A 27,991-nucleotide genomic window follows, 5' to 3' on the forward strand; every position below is an offset into this window, starting at 1 on the left:
CTTCGAGGCAGACAGGACACGCCAGCAGTGCCAAATCCTTCCTAACAGCGTTCCTAGCATCCGCAGTTCCTCCAGAATCGTATTTAATTGACACTCCTCGTATTATAGAAATAAAAGCTCCATCAAAGAGAAACCTGATGTAACAGCAAATACTTATGAAAGATAATAAAGTTTGGTATGAAAATATGAGAAAAACGTAGATGAAATTGAGAAAATTTGTATTGGAAATGAGTTTCAATAATATGACATAGGAAAATAACAATGAACATAAAAAATGCAGGAATTGGAAGAAGAAGATAATAACATTCGCTACGAAACTAGAGAAATGAAAGAAACTAGTGTGAACCATTTACTAGGAACATCAATTTTATAAATTTTGCCAGTTTGAAAATGTGGATGAATTCAGATCTTTGTAAACTTGTTAAGGACCAACGACTTATATAGTAGCACTTAGCCGCCTACTGTTCTATATATATATATATATATATATATATATATATATATATATATATATATATATATATATATGTATATAAAAGAAAGTTGTGTTAGTTACACTATTTATAACTCAAGAACGGCTGTACCGATATGGCTGAAAATTTGTGAGGAGGTAGCTTAGAGCCAGGAGACGGTCATGGGATACTTTTTATTTCGTTCGACAGAGTTCCCGTGTGACTTGACATAAAACGTCAGTCATTATAAAATTTGGTATAACAAAAAAGAATCAGACTTGGAATAACAAAACGCAAATGACAGCTATGTAATGGACGTATGGATGATAATTTGATTTTTGTAAGAAATCAATATCAAAACTATTTCTATTAAATAAATAACAATTATAATGTAATGATGGAGCCATTTCCTATTTAAATGAAAAGTGAAGTGAACTATAAAAATTGTTAAAACAAAAACGCATCCGACTTGGAATAACAAAACGCGCACCTCAAACAGCTAAGTAATTTTGTCTATGAATGAATGGTTGAAAATTTGAGTTTTGAAATAAATATTTAGGTGAATTGAAGTGAAGTTTAATTACTAATGCGACCAAGACGATCGAATCTTTCCCGACAAACCTCTTAATCGTATGTATACAGTTCATACAAAGAATGATGAATGAATCTATTTGCGGTTGTTGCTGAGAAATGTGCGTGGACCAACGTCATTTGAGAGACTATGGACTGTTAATGGTATGATATTCCTGCATGTGAAGAACTGAACTTATTAGAAAACGATACCCATTGGGATACGATAATCGCTGAAGCCATTATCTCTAGATCTCCAAGTCACATACGCACATTATTTGCTACAATAATTTCGACATGCTTTCCATCAAATCCATGTAACCTTTGGCACAAATACAAGGATAATATGTCAGAAGATATTTTATATCAAATTCGTGTCAGTTCCAGAAATCACGGTGTTGCGATGAATGAGGAGATACATAATCGTGCTTTACTCTTGATCGAAGATATGTGTTACCTTCTGTGCGGTAGTTTATTAATCAGGTTAGGAATTGGAATGGAAACGTAAATATGATCACCAGGAATTAGATTTAGTAGTTCAAACGAATGTACTTCTGTTGAATTCCCAACAAAACAAAGTTTATGATACTTTAATGAAGGCAATCGATGATGGTGGTTTATATTTCCTAGATGCACCTCGTGGAACAGGTAAGACATGTCAGTAGTTTTAGTCACTGTTCGTGCGAGATCCAACATAGCGGTTGCAGTTGCTTCTTCTGGAATAGCAGCCACATTGTTAGAAGGATGCCGGCTCATTCAGCATTAAAATTACCGTTAAATCTTCAAACTATTGAAGAGCCAAAAAACTCAGCAATGGCCAAAGTTTTATCGGCATCGAAAATTATCATCTGGGACAAATGCACAATGACGCATAAACGTGCATTAGAAGCACTTAACCGACCATTGAAAGATTTACGCAATGACTCGATATGTAGTGGAGGAGCAATGATTTTACTGTATGGAGGTTTCCGCCAAACACTACCAGTAATTCCAAGATCTACGGCTGCCGACGAAATAAACGCTTGCCTCAAATCGTCGAATCTATGGCGCTATGTGAAGAAACTGCAGCTGACAACAAACATGAGAGTTGCATTGCTTAATGATACATCTGCTGATGATTTCTCTAAGCAATTGCTGACTATCGGTAATGGTCAAGTACCTGTCGTTGAATCGAGCGGATTGATATCATTTCCAAATAATTTTTGTGATGAAGCCACCAACTATCCAATTGAATTTTTAAACTCCTTGGATGTGCCTGGCCCACCGCACAATTTACGCCTAAAGGTTGACTTCGTAGTAATCATGCTTCGAAACATAAACGAACCAAAACTGTGCCACGGTACGCGTTTGGTGGTTGGAAAATTGATGAACAATGTAATTTACGCGACGATACTGAAAGGAAAATTCAAAGGTGAGGAAGTTCTCATTCCGAGGATTCCGATGATCCGAACCGATATGCCGTTTGAATTTAAAAGACTTCAATTTCCGGTCCGTTTTGCATTTGCCATGACCATTAACAAATCACAAGGCCAATCCTTAAAAGTCTGTGGTTTGAATCTAGAACATCCATGTTTTTACCATGGTCAATTATACTCGTATGTGGCATGTTCACGGGTCGGAAAACCATCTGCGTTGTTTGTTTTTGCGCCTGATAATAAAACAAAAAATGTCGTGTATCACAAGGTACTTAAATGAAGAGCAACCTATGTACTAAAATACAGAAACAATATTGAATGATTAATGAATTTATTTTTTTTATTTGCTAATAAAAAAATTGACTGAATAAATTCAAAAATCGGCTTATTTATCCTTTAAGGCGGAACAGAGTTCGCCGGGTCAGCTAGTAAAATGATAAAACTGCGAAATAATTTGTAATAATATGATTTATAATAAACATATAGTTAAAAAATTAGAACTAAATTGGAATTTCTGAGACGATTGATGATATTCATACTTTCCATCTTCAGTCTCTGAAAATGATAACTTGGTTATCGAAACACGCATCACACAGTGTGAAATAATTATTAAGAAATTAATGAAAGCAAAATCCAGTTAAAAGCGTAGCATGTACGACATCTATGGTTAAGTATAATTGGAAATTTGCCAATGAGAAGCTACCAATTAATGCCGCGGCCGAGATAATCGAATCTTTCCCGACAAAACCGTAATGAAACTAGGATTCGAAGCACTGTAAACTAAATGACTAAAGGACAAGAAATTGCAAGTCAAGGGCGCCGAGTTGTTATGGCTAGACTTCGTGATTCTCATTGCCATTATCAATTCCGCACCATGAGCCGTTGCATTCATTGTTTCATGGCGAAATACCCGAAGAACCATGCTTCGAACCATAAAGCAACCAAATCTCTACAGAAGGGCACGTTTGAGGGTAAGTAAATTAATGATCAATGTAATTTACGCGACGACACTTGAAGGAAAATTGGGTGGTGAGGATGTTTTCTTTCCGAGGATTCCGATGATCCCAGCCAATTTGCCGTTTGAATTCAAACGACTTCAAATCAAAAGGGCAATATTTGAAAGTTTGTAGTGTGAAACGAGAAAATCCATGTTTTTTCATGGTCTATTATATGTGGCATGTTCACAGATTGAAAGAAGAAGATGAAGTTCGCTGGGCTGTTTAGTTTATTATAAAAAATGTCTATGAATTTGAAAATTACATTCTTCCTAATAGTAAAGGTCGAAACCCACTAGCAACACACCACGTGTTGAATATGTGTGAGTGTTTTTCCGTTTACACCGAGTGTATACGCAAACAATTGAATTAAATAGAAAAACATATGCACACATATTCGACACGGGGTGTAAGGTGGCGTGGCGTGTTGCTAGTGGGTTCCGACCTTAATAGTCTAATATTTTACTATCATCACCTTCTCCTGAATAGGTAAAAGCTTCATCTCATAGTAATTAATCCAGCGACAAATTACTCAATATCTTGGCCAATAATTTTTTCATATGATAAGTTGTCGCCAGTATATCGCAGGTGTATTTGATAAGGTAGATTATTATGATGGATTCTGATAACACCACCAGTTTCTTTAATAATAGCAACTTTTCTTTATCATTTAGTCTAATTTTAAAAATAAATTTTTTGTCTTCAAATAGTTGACATCTTAATTCTGATTCACTAACTTGAACACGTCTAAAATTCAACACTACTTTCCAATTATTACTTATTTAGGAACATCAAATATAGAAAGCGATGAATGGGGTTCAAATAATATTTTGAAAACCTTTTTTTGATCATTTTTCTAGCCCTTTTTCCCAACCTTTTGTATGAATTCTTAGTTTCAGTATCTCTAAACATGAGCCCATCACAATGTAAAACTGTGTAGAAAGTCAAAATGAGAATTACTCTCTTGAAATTTCCCGTGATAAGCCCCAAAGACAAGAAGAGAACAATTATGTAGGGGCTCACTGTTGTCTAAACTTGAGGTAATTAAGTTGGACATTGATGAAGTTGGGTGATTGAGGGACGTAGTTTGAACCACCGCGCCGTATGAGGACGGCTAATTGTTAATTAGCCAATACATGCGCTGTTGCACGTTTATTCAAAATTTACGATGGACCTATGGACCTAACCAAACTTATGGACTACTACCTCTACGTCTTTGGATTCAAATAGAAGTTTCGGCTCTGGAGAATGCCTAGAAAGGATATTGATTTGCTATAATCTGTCGTGAATTTTAAAGTCTAATAATTTGTAATTAGTGATAATATGGATTAAAAAATACGAAATTTATAGTAGTTTTAACAATAATATTTGAGCGAATAAAAGTCAAGAATAAAATTGAGATATCTGTTTAAATTTTATAGACTTCGTGAAAGCATTTAACTCTATGAACGGAGGAGTGATGTAGAACATCTTAAAACATTATCAGATAAGGACACCAGAATAACAGAAATTTTTTATAACAATTGCACAGCCAGGATACAATCGGAAGAACAATTCTTCCAGCATATTTAAAGCGAAAAGGGAGTGAGACAGGGATATGCTCTTCCACCAGCCCTGCTTAATATTGCAATACATTAGGTAATGAGGAAAGCAGAGGATGAATGGTCAGTAATCAATTGCAAATAGAAATCACGTAAATAGAAAAACAAATACAGACATACAGAAAGCGCCATCTATTTAGAAGAAAAAGAAATAGATCAAGTCGAGCAATTTTACTATTCATGTTTTGATGATGATCTTGAACTTATGTTGGTTGTAGGGTTTACAAAAAGCATGCCTAGGTAGATTTTCCCACGGACTTTGCACCTTTCCAGGGTCCAAGTAAAGGATCCCGATAAATTGACGTTCTGTGCAACTACAGGTAAACTCGGTGTTCAGGAGCTACGTCTGCCTATGTTGTAGATCCTGCAAATACTCCTCTAGATGGAATTATATTAGACAACTCGGAAGATCATTTGTCGTGGTAGTATCGGTAAAACAGAGTCAGGTCAGCGACCTTTCTTTCCAAGTTTCTGGTTAACTCTGGATCGCTCATGCCTCGAATTGCTCCCTTCTGCATTAAGTCGAGCATTTTCAGAGTATGTTTTAGAGTCGAGCTCTAAATGTGCAAGCAATCTTCCAAACTGAACGAATTTCCGCCTTGTCGAAGATTAGATACTCTTGCGGAATAAATAGCTTTTTTGTAAAGAGGACTCGAAGTTTTTGTGAAGGTGAATTAGCTTTTTCAGTCACTGATTATTCCAAAACATGTGCCTCTAACTTTAACGCCCAGCAAGCGAATTTGCATTAATAGTGATATTTATGTCCAGACAGGACCAAATCCAAATATTGAAGGAAGAATAGTTCTGGCGCAAAACGCTCTTAAATCACTATATAAAATATGGTCAACTAGTATCTCAAGTACAAAAAAGACTGTTATAGGTCAACGTGAAATCTGTTCTGTTATTTGAGGCCAATATCTGGGAATATAACAGATAAAAGAAATATCACTCATCAACAAACGACTACGAATTATCTGCAAAATTTTATGGTTAAATAGGATAAGTAGTAAACACTTTTGAATCCTAATTGAAGAAGAGATACATAACGATAACATACAATATGGAAATCAGCTTTATTTACCTTTACCTTTGAGAATAACTTCACCTCAATAATAAACTGTAAAAGCGAGTGGGATCAAAACACCATACGAGAAATGAATAGAAATGCCATTAAATGGTATACGGATAGATCAAAAACAGTAGACGAAATTGGGCCCAGAACCAAACACTCTGAAAGCCTGAGCAGCTCACCAAGCATTCTCCAAGCAAAAAATGCTATTGAAAAATGTTTTCAGTTCAATCTAGAGAGGACCTTCCACATCCTGTCCCATAGTCCGATATATTAGAGCTCTAAGCTTAAGTATCATAAATTCAAACTCTGATTGCCTAGAAAAATGAAACGAGCCAGACAAGAAAAATAAAGTTACCCTACAATGGATTCCGAGACACATCGGGGCGAAGGGAAATGCTGATAAGCTCGGTGAAGTGGGGACTGACAAGTCCTTAATGGGACCCATATCCTTCTGTGGTATCAGCTACAGAACAATGAAAAAAGCTCTGAAAAAGAAGGTAGATAGCAGCAAAACCAATTATTGGGACAATCTACAAAGGCTGAGACAGGCAAAGACACTTCTGGGAAACTATAACCAGAGTAGATCTGCTGAATGAAACAGCAAACACCTGACGACACTAGATCTGGCAATACAACCATCCCACATTCTAGACTTTTTAAAATCAAAGTGGAATTGATGGATCAGCTGTAAATACTGGATTTTCCAGTATCGCAGCAAGAAAGGCGAACACAATAGATCCTTTGGGGTGCAGTGTATACGAGACCCCAAATCCATACATGCAACAAGTACAAGAGAAAGTGGCAAACATGTAGATAAAGAACTGCCACAGATTAACATAACATGGAAAGAGGCTACGAGAATAGTCGGAAATAGAAGGAAATGGGGAACTCGTCAGCTAAATTGGACGACAAATGAAGATAGCGATTTCATCGACTTACCACATGTGCTGAAACAGGTGCCCTATGCTCCACTAGTTTCTGGTATACGACGATAATGATAGCAATTTTCGTAATGCTGTAATTATTATTATTTTTGAATGAAATATTTTCACAGAATTTCGAAAAATTTTATTAGCGAGACTAAGAGTTCTGATTACGTTATGTTGGAAATTAATTGAACTTCCATTTCACGAATTTATTCTGTTAACAGTTTATAACCAGCGGTCTTGTCAAATTAAGCTTCTATATCTGAAATAGAGAAAAAATATAAAACTAGCACAAATATTTTCTATTTTGACACAAAACATGGATTATCACTTCTCCTATACTTTTGTTTGTCTATTTTTGTCACTTTTATATTTTCCTTTTCCAAGCTGCTTTTAAATATATAAACCGTCGAACGAAAGTATTGGCATTCGCCTTGCACATCCTTTACAAAGCCACCATATTCCTACTCGGAATCGAGATATATTACATACAAACATGAGATTCAAATGTTCCATTCAGAAAAATCATCTCATATTCGATAAAGGATTTCATGAGGAGTACTTCCGGATATTCATACAACTTCAACGGATAAAAGTAGACATCAACCAATTTTTTATAAAGAAAGCTCATTCACGTAATAAAAACGCTTATTTTTATAATAGTGAAATAGATGTAAAATTTAATTACACTTGGAACATTTATTATGTAATTAGCACTGTTCGTAGTGGAGATCCTGAACATGTTCTTCCATCAGACTTCCATCCATTGAAATTGTTCGTTCGCGGTGCTAATGAAACACGTTCGATATTTGATATCCCGTATTCGTGGAGCATAGATAACTAATTCCGAACGTATTCTGAATACCTCTAATGTATCCTCGGACCTGCGTGCGAATTCGTTGTACTTGTCAGTTTTGTGATGTACTATAAACTAACCTCTAGCGTACTCTATCGGTTAAATGTTTTTGCTCACCCTATACATAACAAATGAAAACAATTTCATCGATTTTGATATTAAAAATATATATAGATGAGAATATATTAATAATAAAAGTACAGTCTGCACATTTAAATATTTGATCCAATGATGTAACCCCCTTCTACTTTTATTAGTTCGGTGCACAATTTTGGCATTCTCGTAACAAATTCGATAAAAAATCGTCGTCCATTTCGTTCCATTCGTATTCAGGATATTCTAAAGATGTGAATGGGACACTGTTTTATGACTTCCCTGTCCAATGGGTTTCACAACAAATCAATCGGGTTGAGGTTAGGCGACTGTGACGGCCAAATCATTACTTTCAATACATTCTTTCTTTAAATTCTTTCAAATACTCTTTGCACAGTTTCGAGGAAATCTTGTGATCGTTGTTATACTGGAAGATAGATTTTCTGCTGATCAGGATATATCTTCTTTCTTCAACATCTCTTCAATGTTTACCAGGTCTCCAGTCGCACTTTACTGTTACATTACCGAGCTTCCGCCGTGGTATACATTCGGAATTACATATAGATCTAGCATCCATTCTTCCTTTGACCTGTGCTCAAGCATTCCTCACTTCAACAACCTCAACAAACTCAAAAACATCCCTCAATAAAATTTGTGTGGTTTTTCGTTAAAAATATACATTAAATTATCTGATATTTCTAAATGTTTTTTTTAATTTTTCATGTAGATCATCCATGAGCTGCTGGGGATTTTAACCGAGAACGAGATTCAACAACTATTTAAAGTGAACAAAAATCGTAGACAAAGAAAATCCCGTCAGCTGATCGCATTTACCCATCGATATACCAGGGTAGAAAGGATCGTACCGTATGACTTATTGAGTGAGTGAAAAAAGATTTATCTGAGCCATGAAAAGCTGTAACCTATCGCCAACGTTAATCAAGATCTACTAGGAACAGGCACTCAAGATGTGGAAGCGGAAATGCAGAGGATGGGAACACTACACCATACACGCTTTGCTTCGCAGACGATCAAAGTGTAATAGCACAGAATCGTGACGATTTGAGCTACATGACACGAAATCTCATAGAAGAGTAAAGAAAATGAGGTCTCGAAGTAAATGTAGGAAAAACTGAATGTATGTGCATCGAGCAATAGCATAAGACATCGACATGGACGATAGAACAGAAATAAAGCACAGCCAGTAATATGAATACGAGGGCCGTTTTTTTTTCAACCTCCGATCTCTCTGTGTAGACGCTACGCGGGCAGAAGAAAGCGAGCATGCACTGTAAACGACTGCGAAGTTCTCGCACTACACACTCCGCCATTGTTGATATTCAGGCATCAGCCGGCGTTGTGCTACAGCCACGTAAACATGTCCGCCATTATCTGATAAGGGTGAATTGTGAAGTGTGATTCGGTTTCTACAGGCTGAAGAAATTGATCGGAGAATGAGTCGTCTGTATGGGGAAAGCTTCTTGAGTGATGGTGTTGTGCGTAAATGGTGTCGAAAGTTTAAAGATGATCGTAATGATGTGTATGATGAAGGAGGCCAAAGACGCCAATCTGTCGTTTCAGATGACATGGTTCAACGAGTTGACAGAATGGTTAAAGAAAACCGCAGATTCACCATTACTACTTTGTAGAAGGTATTGAAAAGTTTGTCCACAAATATCACAGATGTCTCAATCTCTTCGGTGATTATGTCGAAAAGTGTACCAATCTTTTGGTAATAAGATTATTGTTTTATATGAATTTTTTTTTATTTATAGCCCATCGGAGGTTAATAAAACGGCCTTCTTTCTTAGGAATGAAAATAACACTAGATGGAACACTCGACACAGCAATCAAAGGGAAAAATACATAGGACAGAAAATCTATATCTATAACGAATGTAATATTATGGGAACAAAAAATATCAAAAGCCAACAAACATTGGATATATAACACGATCGTCAACAGTATAGTAAATAAAATAATCAACGGAACAAATGCTAATGACGACTTCTGGAGAAGAGCATAGGGCAAATCCAACAGGACAGGATGAGGAATGACAGATTGGGAGTTGGATACATATTAATCGATGACATCAAAACCAAATAACTGATCTGGTTTGGTCATGTACAAAGCACGTTAGATATCGGAAGAAGTCGGGCAACGCTCTGAACCGATATGTATATCTATAAACTAAGTCGGTACACCTAAGTGGTACAGATCCCTGTTTCCGTCCAGGCTTTATGGCCAACAAAAAATAAGCGAGGAAAACAATTTGGTTTTGGTGATGGTATGGGTGATGATTAGGAGGAAATAGACGAGTTTTTAGGTATCTCATCGTATCAAATTCCCTCCTATCATCAATCAAATTCACTATTTATGATTTCATTTGTGACTGTAGAAAATTGAGTTACATAAAATAACGAATATTTGTCTTAATGTCATAATGGGATCGTCACAAATTTGGGTACGCTACCGACGATTTTTAATCCGTCGAGATAAGTATGCGCCAACTTGGGACGAGGATATTTCAGGTAAATGAAAAGGTAGACCGAGAAATGAATTGTTAAAATTTGCTGAGGCAGTAATTTGTAAAATTCCATGTAACATGATAATGCGTACTTACAATTGATTAAAATTCTACCCCCAATATTGCCATCACCTCTTGTCAAATTAAAATAATAAATTGGTTGCTTCTTTCTTCGTTCTTCAAATCGAGACCGTGTTATGGGTGTTTGTGACAAGTTAAAAATGGCATTGGTAGTAGATTTTTATTTAAATCAGCCGGGAAACAAATTGTGATTAATGATTTTAAATTTACAAAAAAGAGATTACAAAAAAAGGGCAAGGTTAGGTGAAATACACTGTGACTATATATTTTATATTTGTTTTTCATTTGATAATTGAGATCCCGAGTTTCATCACAATCACGAGTTGGCACATTGTAACAGAAGTTAAAATTTTATAGCGGGTATTAAAATCACGAGTTTTCGCACGCCTACAAATTTATCTGTGGATATATATAAAAATATTGTGTTCAATATTTCACACACATTCTTCACCTATTATGTTGTACAGATGGCAGTTTTTAAGAAATATCTGTATTCCCAATAGTCCAATACTGTTTTATATTAGACCGCAATAAACTATAAAGGATAACATAAAAAAATATCCACTTTGTCCCTTTAGGATAGGCCGTCTGCTCTTTTTATAATTTATATCTATATAAATTTCTTTTTTCAAAAGAACATGTCTAAGTTTGATGTTTTACGTCAAAAAAATGATTTTTAAATCCACAATGATGTATTTTCGTCATCGCCGTTTATTCGTTTAGAGGATGACTTGCAAAAGTAGTCATGGGCTTTTATCAAACTATTTTATACAATTTTAGGTTTATAGATTAATATTTGGTAAAAGAATTTTCTATTTGTACCACAAAAAAATCAGTTGATTGCTTTTTTACGTGATTGGCAATGAGTCATTCTCAAACGAAAGTTGTTAGGTTAGGTTAGCAAACATTATGTTCATTTTAATTGCTCAAATATATTCTGAATACCCCGCATTATGTTTCATCCAAATCAATGTTAAAAGTTTAAATCATTTGTACATTTATTCGAAATATTTCTAATATCTCTAATTATATAGTATAAGTATTTCAACAGTGCAAAATGAAATATTTTCAAAGAAATCATATGGATACAATACAGCATACTGGTCATTAAAACTTTCCAAGATTCGACGGCTTTTTGAATACCATCAACGTCACAGAATTGTAAATATTTTGTAATAAATAACATGGAATTTATGTAAAAACAATTTAAAAATTATTTGTTGAATACCCACCCTTTCGTCATTGACGTAGAGAGTGATGTTTGTGGCAGGGTATGATGGAGGGGCATGACAATCTGCTATTAAGGGTCTTCCATGTTCTAAACCTGCTTTATCTACACTAACTGTTGGCACACCCACAGGAACAACTGAAAAAAAAGTAATTTAGATTAAGTTTCTGTTCTACGACAAAAATCTACGACGTTTTCTTATAATTGATCCCAAAAATGAGGAATCTCATGGAGCTAAATCTGGTAACCATTAAAAGCATTCGTCAAATACGAGGTATGGCTATTAAATAACGAGACTGGTTGAGAAAAAGGGTTTTATTATAAAAATTATAAATACATTCGAATTATCCTCTTCAATATACTCCCCTCCCCTCGCTACACCTCTTTCCATACGTTTTTTCTATTGATTGAAGCAGTACTGGAAGTCTTCTTTGGTGAGGGCCTTTAGGAGCGACTCAAATCGGGTCCCTTTCAAAGCAGATCTTTTTTTAGTTTCATGGAAATCTGAGCAAACCCGTTGACGCAAGAGCTTTTGGTCATGAGTCAGATTTTTTGGCACCAACTTCGCACAGACTTTTGTCATGTGCAATTCCTCGTGTAAAATTTTTCTAACCGCTTCTTTATCGGCGGTTACAGCCTCGGCAATCATGCGGATGCTCATTCGACGATCTGCACTCACAATTTGGTTGATTTTGGTCACTGTTTCCGGGCGACCTGGACGCTGATCATCTTCAGTGCTCTCTCGGCCATCACTAAAGCGCTTACACAACTCAAAAACACGCGCGCGAGATAGAGAATTGTCCCCAAAGGCTTCTTGCAACAATTTATAGCATTCAGTCGGAGTTTTTTTCAATTTAACGAGAAATTTGAGATTGATACGTTGCTCCTGTTTTTCGTCACACATGGTGAGAAAAACATCCGTTCGTTTCAAACCGCTACTGCACAAATAGTATAATAGTGACGGAAACGCGTCTAGGGCGTCCTCTAGGCGTGCAGTCTCGTTATTTAATAGCCAGACCTCATACCATCTTGAAATACCGTCTGTCATTAATGAGGATAGTGAATTATTTCTTACATTTTTTTCATAAAATAAATAAAAAGTATTTTATTTTTCCATTAATAGATATTCAGTTTATGTCTGATGGAATCACGATAATAATGGCATTCTCGGCGTTTCGGAACGGGCATAGACAAGATATCTAGATACTTAACGCACTACTCGTTTTTTACCCTGTCTATTAAATCAGATCAACTTCTACAGGAATTGTACACACTACTGTGTCCTGTTAACTATCTGATATTGGTCAAGACGATGCACAGAGGGCTCTATGACATCAAAACGTGGTCTACAGTGTAAGTTTCTATTGTTAAAAACTGATATATTATATTATTTCTGAAATATATTGAAATAATAATAATTTATTATAATTTGTGTGTGTTATTTAAATAAAGATTATAAGCTATCGTCGCTATCAATTGTTATAAATTCAGCTGAATTTTTTTCTTCCGAGGAGAACATAATTGATCCACAGATATTTTCTACCCAAAAAATAATAAAATTTCCGGTAATAATGCTCTTCTTCGTTTCTGTAGTACTTTCCTAGGATTTTAACCATTTAGCTCTTGCCAAATGGCGGAAGGAATAAATAAACAATGGAATAATCGCATATTAATATACGTCGCATAAAAATTGCTATATACAAAAGGGGCAAACATGAGCATCTAATTTTATTTCAAGTGACTAAAAATGAGAACAACCCTTAGTAAGTTTTACGACATAGCTAAACACTTGACTATTTGGACTCTTGGCCAGGTTTTCAGTGCATCAGGACCACTGTGCTGGTATATGGTACATGGTAGACCTCATTTTCAGAGCTTTCGATCATTTTCGGAGATATACCATTTCTTGTCTAAATCTTTCTAAATGTCTTTCTAATTATCTGGTCGGTTAACGTGGACCCGATTTTTTGTATGTCCTCACAGAAATATATAAGGGGGTGAAATTAGGTTACGTAGGTGGTCACTTCATTAATCCATCTCTCTCAATCTACAGTTCTTCAAACTTGTTATACAGATACCTTAGAACATTAAAACCATAAATATGGTGGTGCACGAAACTTTGAGATCCAAGTTCCACCAATTTTCTGGCACTGGAAATGTTGCAACTAGTTCCGGATGTTTGAAATATCCCTCTGCTATTATTCCAACGATTTCCCCAAGATATGAAAGACCAATACGAGGATTCCTACACAAACATAGATTTTAGGAGGCGCTGGGTGTGTTTTGTCTGAATACAGGGATAGTACCGAGGCCTGGTATGGGCTCAGGTTTACTTTTTCTGAAACTTATTTTGTAATAACAGCAAAGAATTGTTTATCTAATGTACTTATAGCGTTAAATGAAGCTTCTTCTTGACTTAGGAGTCGTAATCTGTTATAGTTAGGTATATTTTATCATTTTATTCTTCTGAAGTCATAAATTCTGGAAAAAACCTTACGTTATTTAAGTCAAAATGCAACAAACTTGAACTTATAACAACCTTATAACAACCCCCCTTATTTATAAGAAAAAACAATTGCTGACTTTGATAAATGCAAGGTCTATGTAACTTTTCAACAGACTATGACTGAATGAGTTTTTATTTACAGGATGGTTTGGTGGCCAATATGCTGCTGTTACTGTTATAGTAGTCCTCTATTACAAGACATAGCCTGAAGAAAAAGAAAATCTATTTTTTGTATTAAATAATGTTTTATTCCTTGACTGCTTACCACTAAAGTTTCATAATAAGAAATAAAAACTATTTTCTGTGACGGTAAAAATGACATTTTATCTCTGTTGACAGGTCACTTTTTCCCGGTAGGTAGATGTTTTATTTTAGATTTTTCATTAAACAATACAGTCACAATAACGTTTATATCAAAAGTATAATTATTAAATATGCACGGCGTGAATGATACGTTTTTTCAACTATTCTGTACAATAGTCGAATTATTTTGTGTTGAAATACATTGTATTTCTTCCTGCTATCACAACTCCCCTTGATGTAAATCCGGCGTTATTTCAGCACTACCGCACGTCCTCAACACTTTATTAGCTATTTCTGTCTTGTGTGGTACCGATTCATAAACATCAACAACTTCAGAAATCGTTGATGACTTCCAACCGCCTTGTTTCATCAAATCTTCCCCACGTTCATCTGATAGTTTAGCAAACGATCTCCGAAATGAATGACCTGTATATTCTTCTTCTATAATCGGCACTTCGGTCCTGGGTCCTGAGAACTAGGGCCTTCTCAATTCTCAACAATCTACTACCAATCCTTTCTGTCCTGAGTATGGTACCTCCAGCGTCGAATCCCTAGCTGGAATAGTTCCACCTCAACGTCCTCAACCAGGTACGATCTTCCTCTCAGTCGCTGTCCTCCATACATGAGTCTGCGCGGATATCGAGTATCCTAAGACGCGCTCCCCAGATGGCCGCCATCAAGTTTTCTTGTGTTGAAATAAATTATTTCTTCCTGCCATCACAACTCCTGTTGATGTACTTTGTCGCTAATTTGGTGTTATTTCAGTACAACCACACGTCTTCTACACTTTATTAGCTATTTCTGTCTTGTGTGGTACCGATTCATCAACATCAACAACTTCAGAGATCGTTGATAATTTCCAACCGTCTTGTTTCTTTAGTTTCAACAAGTCTTCCCCACGTTCATCTAATAGTTTAGCGATTTTCGAAATTAATGACCTGTATATGAGTTAACATTTCAAATTGCAGAAAATTGGCATCTGCGGCGAACCTCTGTAGCTGCTGGATCAAGAATTAGGTACATTTCGTAAAACATATTTTTCAGTAACTACAAATCTACTGTTCACATCATTCTTTGTTTCCTCAATTTTCACAATTAATAACAATCCTGAATCTTCAATATCATCACAAGCTACCTGGTTGATTTCACAAATTCGACGAGCTGTTGCAATTCCAAAACAACAACAAGACCATTAGATATAATTCATCCGGAGCATTATTTAAAAAATCACCAATTTGTGTACTCGTCATATCTCAGCTTTCTTGGGCTTGTAACCTTTCCCTTTCTGTTTCAGAATTGTAATTAGTGGTTTCGTAATTTTTCTGCGATCTAGCTGGCAATAATTTTTGTGACGCTGCTTTGGCTAGTTCCGGTACTTTATAGTATTGAACGTAATTTCTAAACAATCACTAAGCTCCCTTTTTTCAAATTAAATCTCAAAATTAAATTGACAGCTTTTTGATTCCAACATAGCCAACAAATTGAATGACATGAATATTATAATATGATTTTTCAATATTCAATCATTCGACACCGAAAAAAATTGTGTATTATAGGCACAAGAAAAATACTAGATTATTTTCCCTTATATAATAAATAACTATCATCATTTGTCGTAGTTTTTATGAGTCAGTAGGATTGAAATATTAAAACAAAAATAAAAGGATTGCAGGAAATAAGAGATACCTCAATTAAATAGAGAAAAAGTGCTAGCGAACTCTATTAACTCGATTAGGACTGTTTAAAGCAGAATTTTCCAAATAGGTCTTTAACCATTTTTCGTCAAAAGTAAATAAATCAATTTTACCCTCTTAATACCGACCACGAAGTATCAAGAAAGCGGTATTTGCTTGTTGAAATTTATTATCTTTCGCATCAACACCGTCACAACTTTCAATGACTATCATCAAAATAGCCCGTCGAGAACGTTAAAACAAATTCAACAAATCTCTTCTGATAGCGTTAAATACGGAAATAAATTCACGTCGCTCCTATCCAATTATCTTTCCGTGCACATTCTCTCCGGAAAGATTTATGAACATTCACTTGTACCGACTCGACGTCCAATTTAAGAAAACAGACGCGATGCACCGACTCACTTGGACATACATCTTAGAAAATGTTGTTTTATTTGAGGCTTTTTATGTATTTACAGACAAAAAGGTTGCTTTTTTAGTTCTACGGAATACTATGACGAAGATCACTTGACAGATTAATACAGATGATGGATTTTCAAAGTTAAACGAAATATAAATAACTTTCTTGAACTTTTTACTACTTAGACCTTTTTTATGTTTTTTGTGATAATTTTCTCGATTTTAGGTGTCTTCTATATGAAAATCAGTTTAAAATGTGACAAGTGACAATTGATTAAGATCGAAGTAAGTCGAAACGTTAATTTTAACAGTTCATAGTGTGGGTAAAATGTGTCTTTGTTTTGCTCTTACTTGAACTGCTGTGAGTATTTTTTAGGAATTTATTTTATATAATATTTAGGAAGAAAGGAATGCTAGATCGGTTAAATAATTCGAACAGCCTCCGGACTGGGTATCAGACTGGTTACGAAATGTAAAGTTGGTTTAAACAATGCTATAGAATGCAACCGATGCTTTTCAGTTTGATTATTATTTAAAGCGTTTTTTACTTATTCTAAGTACCTCAAACTTCAAATCAAAATTTGCAGGTTCACTCACAAACAGTCAAACAATGAAGCAAAGCAAAGAAAATAAAAGAATGTAGTGACAACAAATATTCGGTTTTTGTACAGTAGGAAATTTTCAATAGGACTATACTGGAAGTTCATCAGAAGAAAACAATTATAATTCAAAAGTATATCAATACACAATAATATGGTCTCATATTATCTAGCTAGATGTATTACAGACATCGTTAATGCTTGATATTCCTGATATAGCAAACAGGAACTGTCATAAATTAAGGGAAAGAACAGAACAGGTGGAATAATATATTTTCCTAAATAAAAGCCCTAATTTCTAAACTATACCTGGGTATATTATAAAATTGAAATGATTACATACATCCCCATGCTCTATTTGAGTTATAAATGAATCTAAATCACTCAAATATCCAGAGGCGACCTGTATCCAGTGGTTTAACAATTCAAATTTCAACAGGTTTACGTATATCTGAATTAAAAAAATATTTCTGATGTGCATTTTTGAATGTGCACTATATTACTGGAAATTTGCAGTAAGAAGGAAAGAGAGAGAGAGAAATGCTTTATTGTGAAATAATTGTTATAATTTGTAAACAAAAGCTTGTAAAAAACTTAAAAACAAACTAAAAACAAATACCTAAATAAAGATAAAACAAATAAAATAAAACTTCAATATACAGAAAAAACCACAATGAGTAACAAAATTATAAATAATAGTAATAGATAATATTTTTATTTTTAATCTAACAATGAAATTCGCTCAAATTGAGTCGCACCACACGTACCCCAGAAGGGAAGGGAGATGCGACTCAATAAGGGCATAATAGACTGTTAATGAGATGGGTAATTTCAGTTCTTTAGAAACTGACCTCAGCGTGTTTTATAATAAAAAAGACTGCAATGTATTTTTAGATGATAAAACGTTGAGACAGAGATTAGAGTTGCACCATGATTTAATGGTGATTAGGTCACTAGATATGGTCCTACTAAGTGCCGTGAGATCAGGGCTGCTCCAAAAGTGTTATGTTGTCTGCTAATAGATATAATTCACCACTGATGTCTAGATAGTCGATGTCGCTTATAAACAGAAGAAACAAAATGGAGCCTAGTACTGAACCTTGAGGCACTCCACATTCTATTGACTTGCAAGAAGACATCATTGTATCAACCCTTACAAGCTGACTTCGTACCGTACTACTGCAATTTGTTAATTAAAATATTTTGATGAGCACAATCGAAAGCCTTAGACAAATCACAAAAAGCTGCTATGGAGTGATGTCTGTTTAGGCTAGGTAGACATTTATGAGTAGTAAGTATTTTATATTTAAAGAAGAAAGTCTTCTTTTGACCAATCTTTATATGATCTTAGATAACGTGGGAGAGTGTGCAATTGGGCGATAATTCGATGCTTGATTTTTATCTCCTCCTTTATGCAGAGGTATAATTATAGCCGTCTTAAGGCCATTGGGAGAAGTGATTTAATGTGTAATCGGGCAGACTGGAAAACATTTTTGATCCAAGTTCATCAGTTCCAGATGAGTTTTTAATTTTGATGTCATCAATTGTACTGCGAAGCTCTGCTAAAACTACGGGCATAAAGAAGAAACTCTGTAAGTTAGCATTAGCATCAAGAAAATATGAAAGCGGAACATGAGAAGGAGTTATAGAATTTGGTGAATTTTTGGCTACATTCACAAAGTAATCACGTGAAATATAGATTATGCTCAATGAAGAAGCCTTATTTCTTCTAGATCATTCACAATGAACCATGTTTCTTTAGAAACATTACGAGAATCGGTGAGTCTCCTATTATAATAGAAAACTGCCATTGATTGTCACCACAATGTAAGACACATGTATACATAGCAAAATATGGCGATTCCATACCAAGTTGCATCCCAGAGTAGTTAGTCAAGAGTTGGCTCTTCTTCTGCTCTTGAGAAAATAATCACATTTATTGAGGTCCGTTGAACAGGGAGGCCAACCTTGAGGACAATTAGTTCCTCATCCAATCCAATATTTGGATATTGGTTTCATGAAAAGTCTCTTATATTGATATTAAAACAATATTTCAATAGTAATGGCAAATCGTCAAATAAATATGGAAGAGTATTTTGGAGAATAGGTATAAAATAATCACCAATAAGGCCGACCCAAAAATTAATCTTAAGCTCACGTTGGAAATTTCATGAGGATTTTCATCTGTATACTCATGATAGTTATACATATTTGTGATACTCCTACAAGTAAAGCCAGCCTTATCAGTAAAAATATTTGAAAATGAATATCCTGACGTAAAAATTGATATAAATACGCTAAATCAAGTTTTGAAGTAACAATTCTTGCACTTTGGGTATGATATGGATGATCTTGATATGTCACTCTTTCTAGATGAAGTTCTAGTGCTTATATGCCCTTGATCCTCAATGGTATCCAAATAGTTCTTCATCTCGCACACTAATTTGAATTAAATTGCAAATTATCAAATTTGATTTATAAATTCATAGCCAACTCTATACTTTTTCATAACTTTTTGAATAATTGTTGAAAACATGTCTATGGTTATTTAATTCTTTCTTAAAAATAACAGTTTTATGAAAATTTTTCATAGTATGAAAATGAAATTGTACAAATCAACTAGTAGATAAAAAGCTTCTGTGAAATTTTGAGGTTAGGTCACCCTCAAGTAACCTTTCAAAATGATTCGATCGCCTTCTACTTACCATAACTCAATACCATTAACAGTCTTATACAGTGTACCAGATTTAGTATTTGAAAACATTGATTTTTTTCGAAATTTTGGGTCCTGATTTTTGAGGCCTCAGAGATGCAACTATGAGCATCTCTGTGCTGGTTCTTGGGCGAGACACTCTGTTTAGACATTTTTATATAGATAATCATTACTTGGTAGCTTGAAGCTCTCTAGCTCTACACCAATTAGACTCATAATCACGAAGCTCTATGAATCAAAAGGAGTATGGTGATGATATATATTTGAGTTTTGAAGTTACGTGCTGAAGCTTCAAGATGTTATTAGAAGTTGAGTTTGATGTTTTATGTTTTTTTGAAATTTCTCTTCTTTCCATATTTTCTCTAGTTTTTATTATTTTCCTTAACTTCATAAACTTTTCATCATCTTATCACATCCTATTACCTTGTTATTTGTATCGCTTTCGTAGTTTTCTTCTTCATTTTTTGTTGCTTTGTGTATTGTTTTCTTTATTAAGTCGCCTATAGTAGTATCTTTTCTGTATGTAAAGAGATAAATTTTAGTTTAAATAGAGTCAATAAATTGACTTTCTGACTTCTTTTTGACATCTTACGCGCCACTGCATAAACATGTTGGAATCTATACATATTAAGTAAGCACCAAGTTATCTATCATATAAATTGGGTTTCCTGTTGGTAACATAATGAGATTAGTGGCTGGGAGTTTTCGATAAAGTTGAAACAAGAGATAGCGATTAGACATGGAGTTCAGAACACTAATACCTCGTAAGGAAATTTGATAGATTATCGATTTCCGGTGAATAAATTTCAATGTTCAGTCGCTATCAAAGAAAATTAATATTTCAATGAAAACTAATTAGGCTTTAACGACGAAAATTATACCAGGTCAGTATCTTTGAAATTATTCTGGATAAATTCAAGTAACATTATATCTTGGATAATATCGTAAATATCTGGGACAAAGCACTTATTACAGAAAATTATTTAATGGAGTATGTACGAGGATGTATTGATATCTGGTTAGTCTAGACCAGTTCCATGCATAAACAAAATATTGCATTACCATAGCAACGAACAATAAATTAGAAGTGTAAGTGTAAAGTTTGAAGTCAAAAAAGTAAACCAGAGTTACGAAATAACTAATAAAAATACCTAGGACACTATGCGGTATAAAGGAGGGGAATTTATGGCTAAGGAGAATAAATAATGAAATAAAGAATCTATTTGGAAAAGCAGAACTAAGCAAAATAATAGAGTGGCTGTGTCACATACAGAAAAAGCCATATTTAGAGCAACAGAAAAATAATATAGGACAAGGAGGAGCAAGAAAAAAAGGAATATGGAATATGTAGAAGACAAGATACTGGATGATATGGTTATTGATGTACATAAAAGGTTTAAAGCTAAAGCTAAATTTATTGTCATGCAAAGCAAGAAATCTGCATGGCAAAGTTATACTTCATCCCTTACCCACAATACAGACCCCAGTCAAGTTTGGAAAAAAATTGCACAAATTCAAGGCGAAAAAACTAATATCAATATTCCTTATTTATTATCTAACGATCTGCTTATCACCGACAGCCAAAAAATCTCTGACACACTCGTACAACATTTTAAAGAAAATTTCAGCATCCATAATCCGGCATCCGATTTTCATAACTCACATATTCAGCACTCTTCCACACTACAGCTAAATCCTCTCGATTTTGCGTCTGTCAATGCTCCTATTAATTTAAATGAACTAAAATTGGCGCTATCGTCCTGCAAAAATTCTGCTGCCGGTCCTGATGATGTCTTGTATATATTTCTCAAAAAACTATCCGACTCGTCCCTCTCCAAGCTCCTTGACATCTATAACATTATTTGGAATACTCACCAGTTCCTTGGTGCATGGCGCAACTCTATAATCATTCCAATTAAAGAAGCAGGTAAATCCACATCATACCCTAAGACTTTCCGTCCAATTTCACTCACTTGCACTACTTGCAAACTCCTTGAAAAAATAATCAATAGAAGACTCCTATGATTCCTTGAAAAATACAAACTTATTTCAGACGCACAATGCATTAAATAACCATCAGGACGTCATTGCAACTATTCTCGACATAAGAGGCGCTTTTGACTCTATATCCAGAAGTGCAATACTGAATAAACTCACTCAACACAATCTACATGGTAACATATTATCATTCATCCATAATTTCCTAGCTGATAGAATTTTCAGGGTTTCCGCAAACGGTAAGCTCTCCCTTCCTCATCCACAAAATACTGGCATCCCTCAAGGTTCAGTATTAAGCTCTACTTTATTTATCCTCACAATAAATGAGCTATGTGACAACTTCCCATCTCCCGTAGAATATGTCCAATACGCTGATGACCTAATCATTTATTGCCATGGCAAATACGTTACCTCTACATGTCAACTGCTCCAAAACGCAATAAATCTACTACAAGAAAGATCCCTCTACCTAGGATTATCATTTTCCCGAAACAAATCCATGCTGATAAAATTTTCTCGAAGAACATCTATTCACTCACCCCAAATTTTCCTTGATAACTCCCCTCTACCTATTGTGAATCAGTGCAAAATCCTTGGTATGACTTTTGATTCTCGACTCAACTGGAATCACCATATTCATGATGTAAAAGGCATTTGCCTAAAGAGGCTGAACATAATTAAAACCTTTAGGCACCTTCAATGGGGCTCCAATGAAACTATACTGCTAAGAGTTTACAGAGCTCTCATACGCTCAAAGCTTGACTATGGTTGTTTTATCTATATGTCTGCTTCCAAGTCTAAAACTGACTTGTTGAACTCTGTACACAACACCGCTCTTCGCCTTTGTCTTGGTGCCTTTCGCTCAAGCCCCGCCGCTAGTGTCAATGTTGAAGCTAATTAGCCATCAATATTCTTAAGACGACAATGTCTTCTCCTGTCATATGCTGCTAAAGTATCTTTCAATCCTTCTAATCCTGTCCATTCGTTACTTACCACTACTTCCGTACCTAACAACTCCCGAACAACTGTAAATTCAGTCCCTCAATTGCTCACACCCCTACTCCAAAACACCAACCTCTCGTTGACCTTTCCACTTTCTTTGGCTTCTTCTCCCCCTTGGATAAAAAATATTCCCATAGTAGATACCTCACTAACCATCTACAATAAACACGAATCCTCTAGCGTTCTTGTAGAGAAAGCATTCTTGGAAATTCTGCATAAAAAATCCTTCGACCTAATTCTCTATACGGATGCCTCCAAAGCTGAATCTGGTGTAGGTTGCGCAGTCACTACAAACCACGAATTCATAAGTTCTTTCCGCTTACCCTCGACGTGTAGTGTTTACACTGGTGAACTATACAGTATCCTTCAAGCTTTCAAATATATTTCTTCTCCCCATAAACATATCGCCATATGTACTGACTCTCTTTCATCCATACAGTCAATCACAACCATATTCACCGACCATCCAATAGTCCAAAACATTCATGACACCTACCAAACTCTCATTGCTCTTGATATAACAAAAGAAGCCACAAAAAATCATCCAGAAATCCCAGTACAGCTGGCCGATGATCTGAAGATTAACTTCAAACACCTCATTAAAAAATCTTGGCACGATACATGAAGCAAGAGTACTACAGCACTACATCAAATCCACCCAACTACTTCTCACATTTCCCTAAACTTTTTGAATAGGAGAGAAGCTGTGATAATAAGAAGACTTCGCATCAACCACACAACACTTACTCACGGCTATTTGATGTCGTCATAAAGTCGTCCTGTCTGCCGAAGTTGTCAAGTTCCTGTGACTCTTAAGCATATCGTCACCGACTGCAGAGAATACTCAACCGCATATCAACAGTTTGATATGAAAACCAACCTCAAGGAGACACTTAACTGCCCAACGGAAATAACGAAAATCGTGCAGTTCCTTAAAGCCACCAAATTGTATGAGAAAATATAATTAATTTGTGTTGTAATAGTATTTATATCAGTTCTTGTGTATCATGTGATTGTTTTTGTGTGCCAATGACCAGCCCTGTCGAGGCAAGTTAAACTGAAATAAAAAAAATGCAATATATTTCTTGATAACTTTGATAAATTTAACCCAATTACCTATCCAATCCACTTTAGAAATTTAAAATAACAACAAAATGAATTTCTTAGATATGACAAATCAATAATAAAATGAAAACTGATTATTATACAGAAGAAACATGATCTGGAAGATATCTTAATTATAGCTCATGTCATCCTAAATCACAAAAAAACAGCATCGTTATAGGTTTGACAGATAGAGCATTAAAATTAACTTCTCCAGAATATTACCGTGAAGTAATAGAAAAACTCAAAAATACTTTGAGGAATAATCAATACTCAGAAAATGAAATTAATAGAATCATCAAACAACGTACTTATAAATTATACAATAAGAACAATATAAATCCAAGTACACAAATAAATTCAAGTTAAGAAAAAGATACATATACAGCACTCCTTTATACAAACCAAATATCGGAAAAATTTGAATACATTTTATCGAAACATAACATCAATATAAGTCATAGATCACACAACACAATATCACCACTATTCACTACACCAAAAAACAAAACTAAGACAGTAAGAATTTAAATATTATATATTCCATACCATGTCTGAATTGTCCTAAAAATTATATAGGAATGACTACACAATGCTTGGAAAACAGAATAAAAGGTTAGAAATACACCAAAAATGCATCAACTTAGTTCGACATGAAAGACCAAAAATTATTAATCGAAGAAATGATATACATAAACCAAGATAAATGTTCTGTCAATGATAGACAAGATATAAAAAATCTCAGTCAAATTTACCATAAATTGATCAACTAGTTTATTTTAATCTACCTGATATAACGGCGTTTTATTGAAATTTCGAGGTAAATACATTGGTTCTAACACTACTCGTAAGTTTTTAATAATGTTTTTTAAATATCTACTAATATGTTTTTTTCTATTCTACAAATATTTTAATCATCATATTATATTAATTATTCTTCTGAAAATGCTTAGTTATCTAACATAAAAATGTGATATTTCATCGAAAGCTCAGAAAATATATTAAAGTTTGTCCACTTTGGTGTTTCATTGCCACGTTTCCCATACTCTCTTTAATCTTATTATTAAACATATCCTCATTATCTTGTTCTTCCTTCTTTTCATTCAATATTTCTTGGGAATATTTTCTATCTTTATATGATTTTTAGTACTCATTTCTTATGATTTAACTTTTTCCCAGTTGAGAAATAATTTCTGTTTCACTATAAATAGTTTTTGACTTGTTTGTATCTCTTGTCATTTTTTTCACTCTTGTTTCATGTTTGCTTTATTTGCTTGATTATAAAAAATAAAAACTATCAAAAGACTTTAAAATTAAGAAATTTAGAGAATAACATGAAGTGAAATGATTATTATTTCGAATGAACGCGGAGTGATGCATCCAATTTGTATGTAAAATATAATGTCATTGGGATTTTCGAATAATTTCATCACATAACCCGTAAAGGTAAATTGGATTATTTTATACACACAACAAAACAGATAACGTTTTCATTTTTTATTCGATTCAATTACAAGTGACCTTGTTTCGTGTACATCAATACCGCTTCAGGACACAACAATCAAATAAAGTTTCGAAAAACATTGTTGATTGTATAGAATATTTGTTGTTTGCCGAACAATCACAAATTATAAGCATTAAGATACTGAACATTTTTTACTATGAAAGATAAAAGAACTTATTCAGTTGTTACTTTACACTCTTTAAATTTTGTGTTGTCAGGATGTTCGGGTGAAAATTGGAAGATTCTGGACGGTGGGAACGTAAGACGTCAATAGAATTAGTCTCTAATTCAAGTAAAATTGAAACAAGTCTAAAAGAATCTGTTTCCCATGGTCACAAAATTTGTACCATTGTACTATTTAAAGATCAGAATGAACTGTAAGTTGTTTGGAACAAAACAAAAATCTTCAGGAAATAAAACTAATAGAAAATAAAAGTGAATGATGGACGAAACACTTTTTTTATTGAAAGAGAGAAAAATTTCAAAGAATAATAAAGAGCGATATCAGGGCAGTATGGGATGCACAAGAGTGTGCAGAAAGCAATTACGATTTTTTCATCTGACATTAGAAGCTCAAGTTTAACATGAACACTCAATATTATTGAGCATAAAAAAGGGACGCAAAATACTCGACATGGAAAAGCAGCTTGAACGTTGAGGAAAGAATGCAAAGCAACAACTGGGTCTAGTATCGGAAAAGTAACGGAAAAGCAGGAATAGATAGAGTTCACCCAGAAATAATCAAGCTGCTTGGTGAAACTGGTATAAAAGTAAAGATATTCAACCAGGTCATTTAGAACCTCAAGTCTTATGAGCAACATTTTCAATAATCTATAACAGTATGAAAAAAACACCGTATTTCGTTTCCGAAATAGATTGGGTACGCTTGAATCATTGTTTACTCAAAGATGTAGAAATATGAACCACGTTGTTTATATATGTGCTGTCAAGTTTCGAAAAGTATCCTCTAGATGATAAAATTATACGCATTATTGCTATACTGGCATCACATGTCAGGCATCATCTACACGATTCCTAATCTAACCTTACTTGACCAAAGTTCCAATTAGGTTGAAATAAAAAGAGTCGTAAGGCAAGGGTAAATTATATCTTCATTGCATTTTAATTTGATAACCATCCCGTTTTAAGAGCTACAGAGGTTCATCCATCTTGTTATAGTCTTCCAAAATTACGGACCAAAGATTAATACCAAGAGATCTAATTGTAAGATCATAACTAAACAAAGAAATGTGAAAAAAGAGAATTGATGGTTGATAATGCACAAATAGATCGAGTAGAAAAAGTAGAAAAATTAACGAACCCCTGGAAGTATAATAAACAATAGATGGGGATCCTAGCTTGGAGCAAGAATATCCAAAGCGAAAGCGAGATTCATAAAAATTAAAAAAAATCTTTGCATGATATGTGTATGAGGATGGTAAGATGTTTATGTCTTTTCTGTACTTTAGGGCTTGGAGGTATAGACGCTCAAAAAAAAATCTTTGGAAGCGTTTGAGATATTGGTTTAAACTGGGTCAATAGAGTGGTAAATAACGAGAATCTTGAGCACATGAACAAAACTTCAGGAATATTCAAGGTGTTAGTTAGAATACTTTGGTGATATGGTGCACAACACTGTAAAATACGATATTCTTCACTTGGTGATGCAAAGCAATATAATGTAGAAGCAGAAAGTCAGAGCACAACATTGTGATTGAAAATTCCTCTTCTATGGTTCGGGAAATTAACAACTCAGCTCTAACGTGCTGTATTAAATTAGTCAATACAAGAGCCAACGATCGATAGTGTGAGCTGTGATTTGATTCATAGTTGAATCGTGGAAGTTTACGATGGAGGAATATGTCCAGATGTCCAGTTATTCCGAAAAAACAATCGATCATTTGCTTCGTACTGCTTCGTTCGCGAACAACTTTTGTGGGCTTTAGCTCATCTTGAAAAAACTATACAGTCGATTTAGTTTCGGTTTCATTGATTCATAATTCGTGGCTTGTTAAGATATTATAGGCGTCTTCTTTCAGCATTTCTTTGCACCAATCGAAGCGAACAATTTTTTGAGCGATTTTCAAATTATGCGAGATCCAACGCGAAAAAATCGATGTTTGTGCGACCGCGATTGCATTTGGAAAACCAGCGAAACACTGTAGCTCAAGTTGGTGCTTCATCACCAAAAGGCGAAGCGAGTTGATCGGCATACTGATGTTGCTTTGATTCACCTCGAAAATAATAGAAAATAATTGTGTGAAAATGTTTGCGATTTAATTCCATATTCTAACCAAGTATCTTAGCTCAAATAGCACTTGTATGAACGTTCTGAGTACGTTCACCATTA

General features: G+C 34.5%; 2 protein-coding genes across 2 annotated transcripts in view; both read right to left on the minus strand.

Moving 5' to 3' along the window:
- LOC130896783 (uncharacterized protein C14orf119) overlaps positions 1-27,991 on the minus strand; it is a 374,082-nt gene that overhangs the window by 318,705 nt on the left and 27,386 nt on the right. The gene's annotated exons all lie outside the window — the stretch shown is intronic.
- Positions 1-27,991, minus strand: part of LOC130896746 (uncharacterized) — a 469,987-nt gene that overhangs the window by 27,221 nt on the left and 414,775 nt on the right. Inside the window, exon 4 of the mRNA XM_057805043.1 lies at positions 11,821-11,954. Coding sequence (XP_057661026.1) covers positions 11,821-11,954 — 134 coding nt within the window. The remainder of the gene's footprint in view (positions 1-11,820; positions 11,955-27,991) is intronic.

The sequence above is a fragment of the Diorhabda carinulata genome, chromosome 1 (genome assembly GCF_026250575.1).
Source record: "Diorhabda carinulata isolate Delta chromosome 1, icDioCari1.1, whole genome shotgun sequence".
Classification (NCBI taxonomy): Eukaryota; Metazoa; Arthropoda; class Insecta; order Coleoptera; family Chrysomelidae; genus Diorhabda; species Diorhabda carinulata.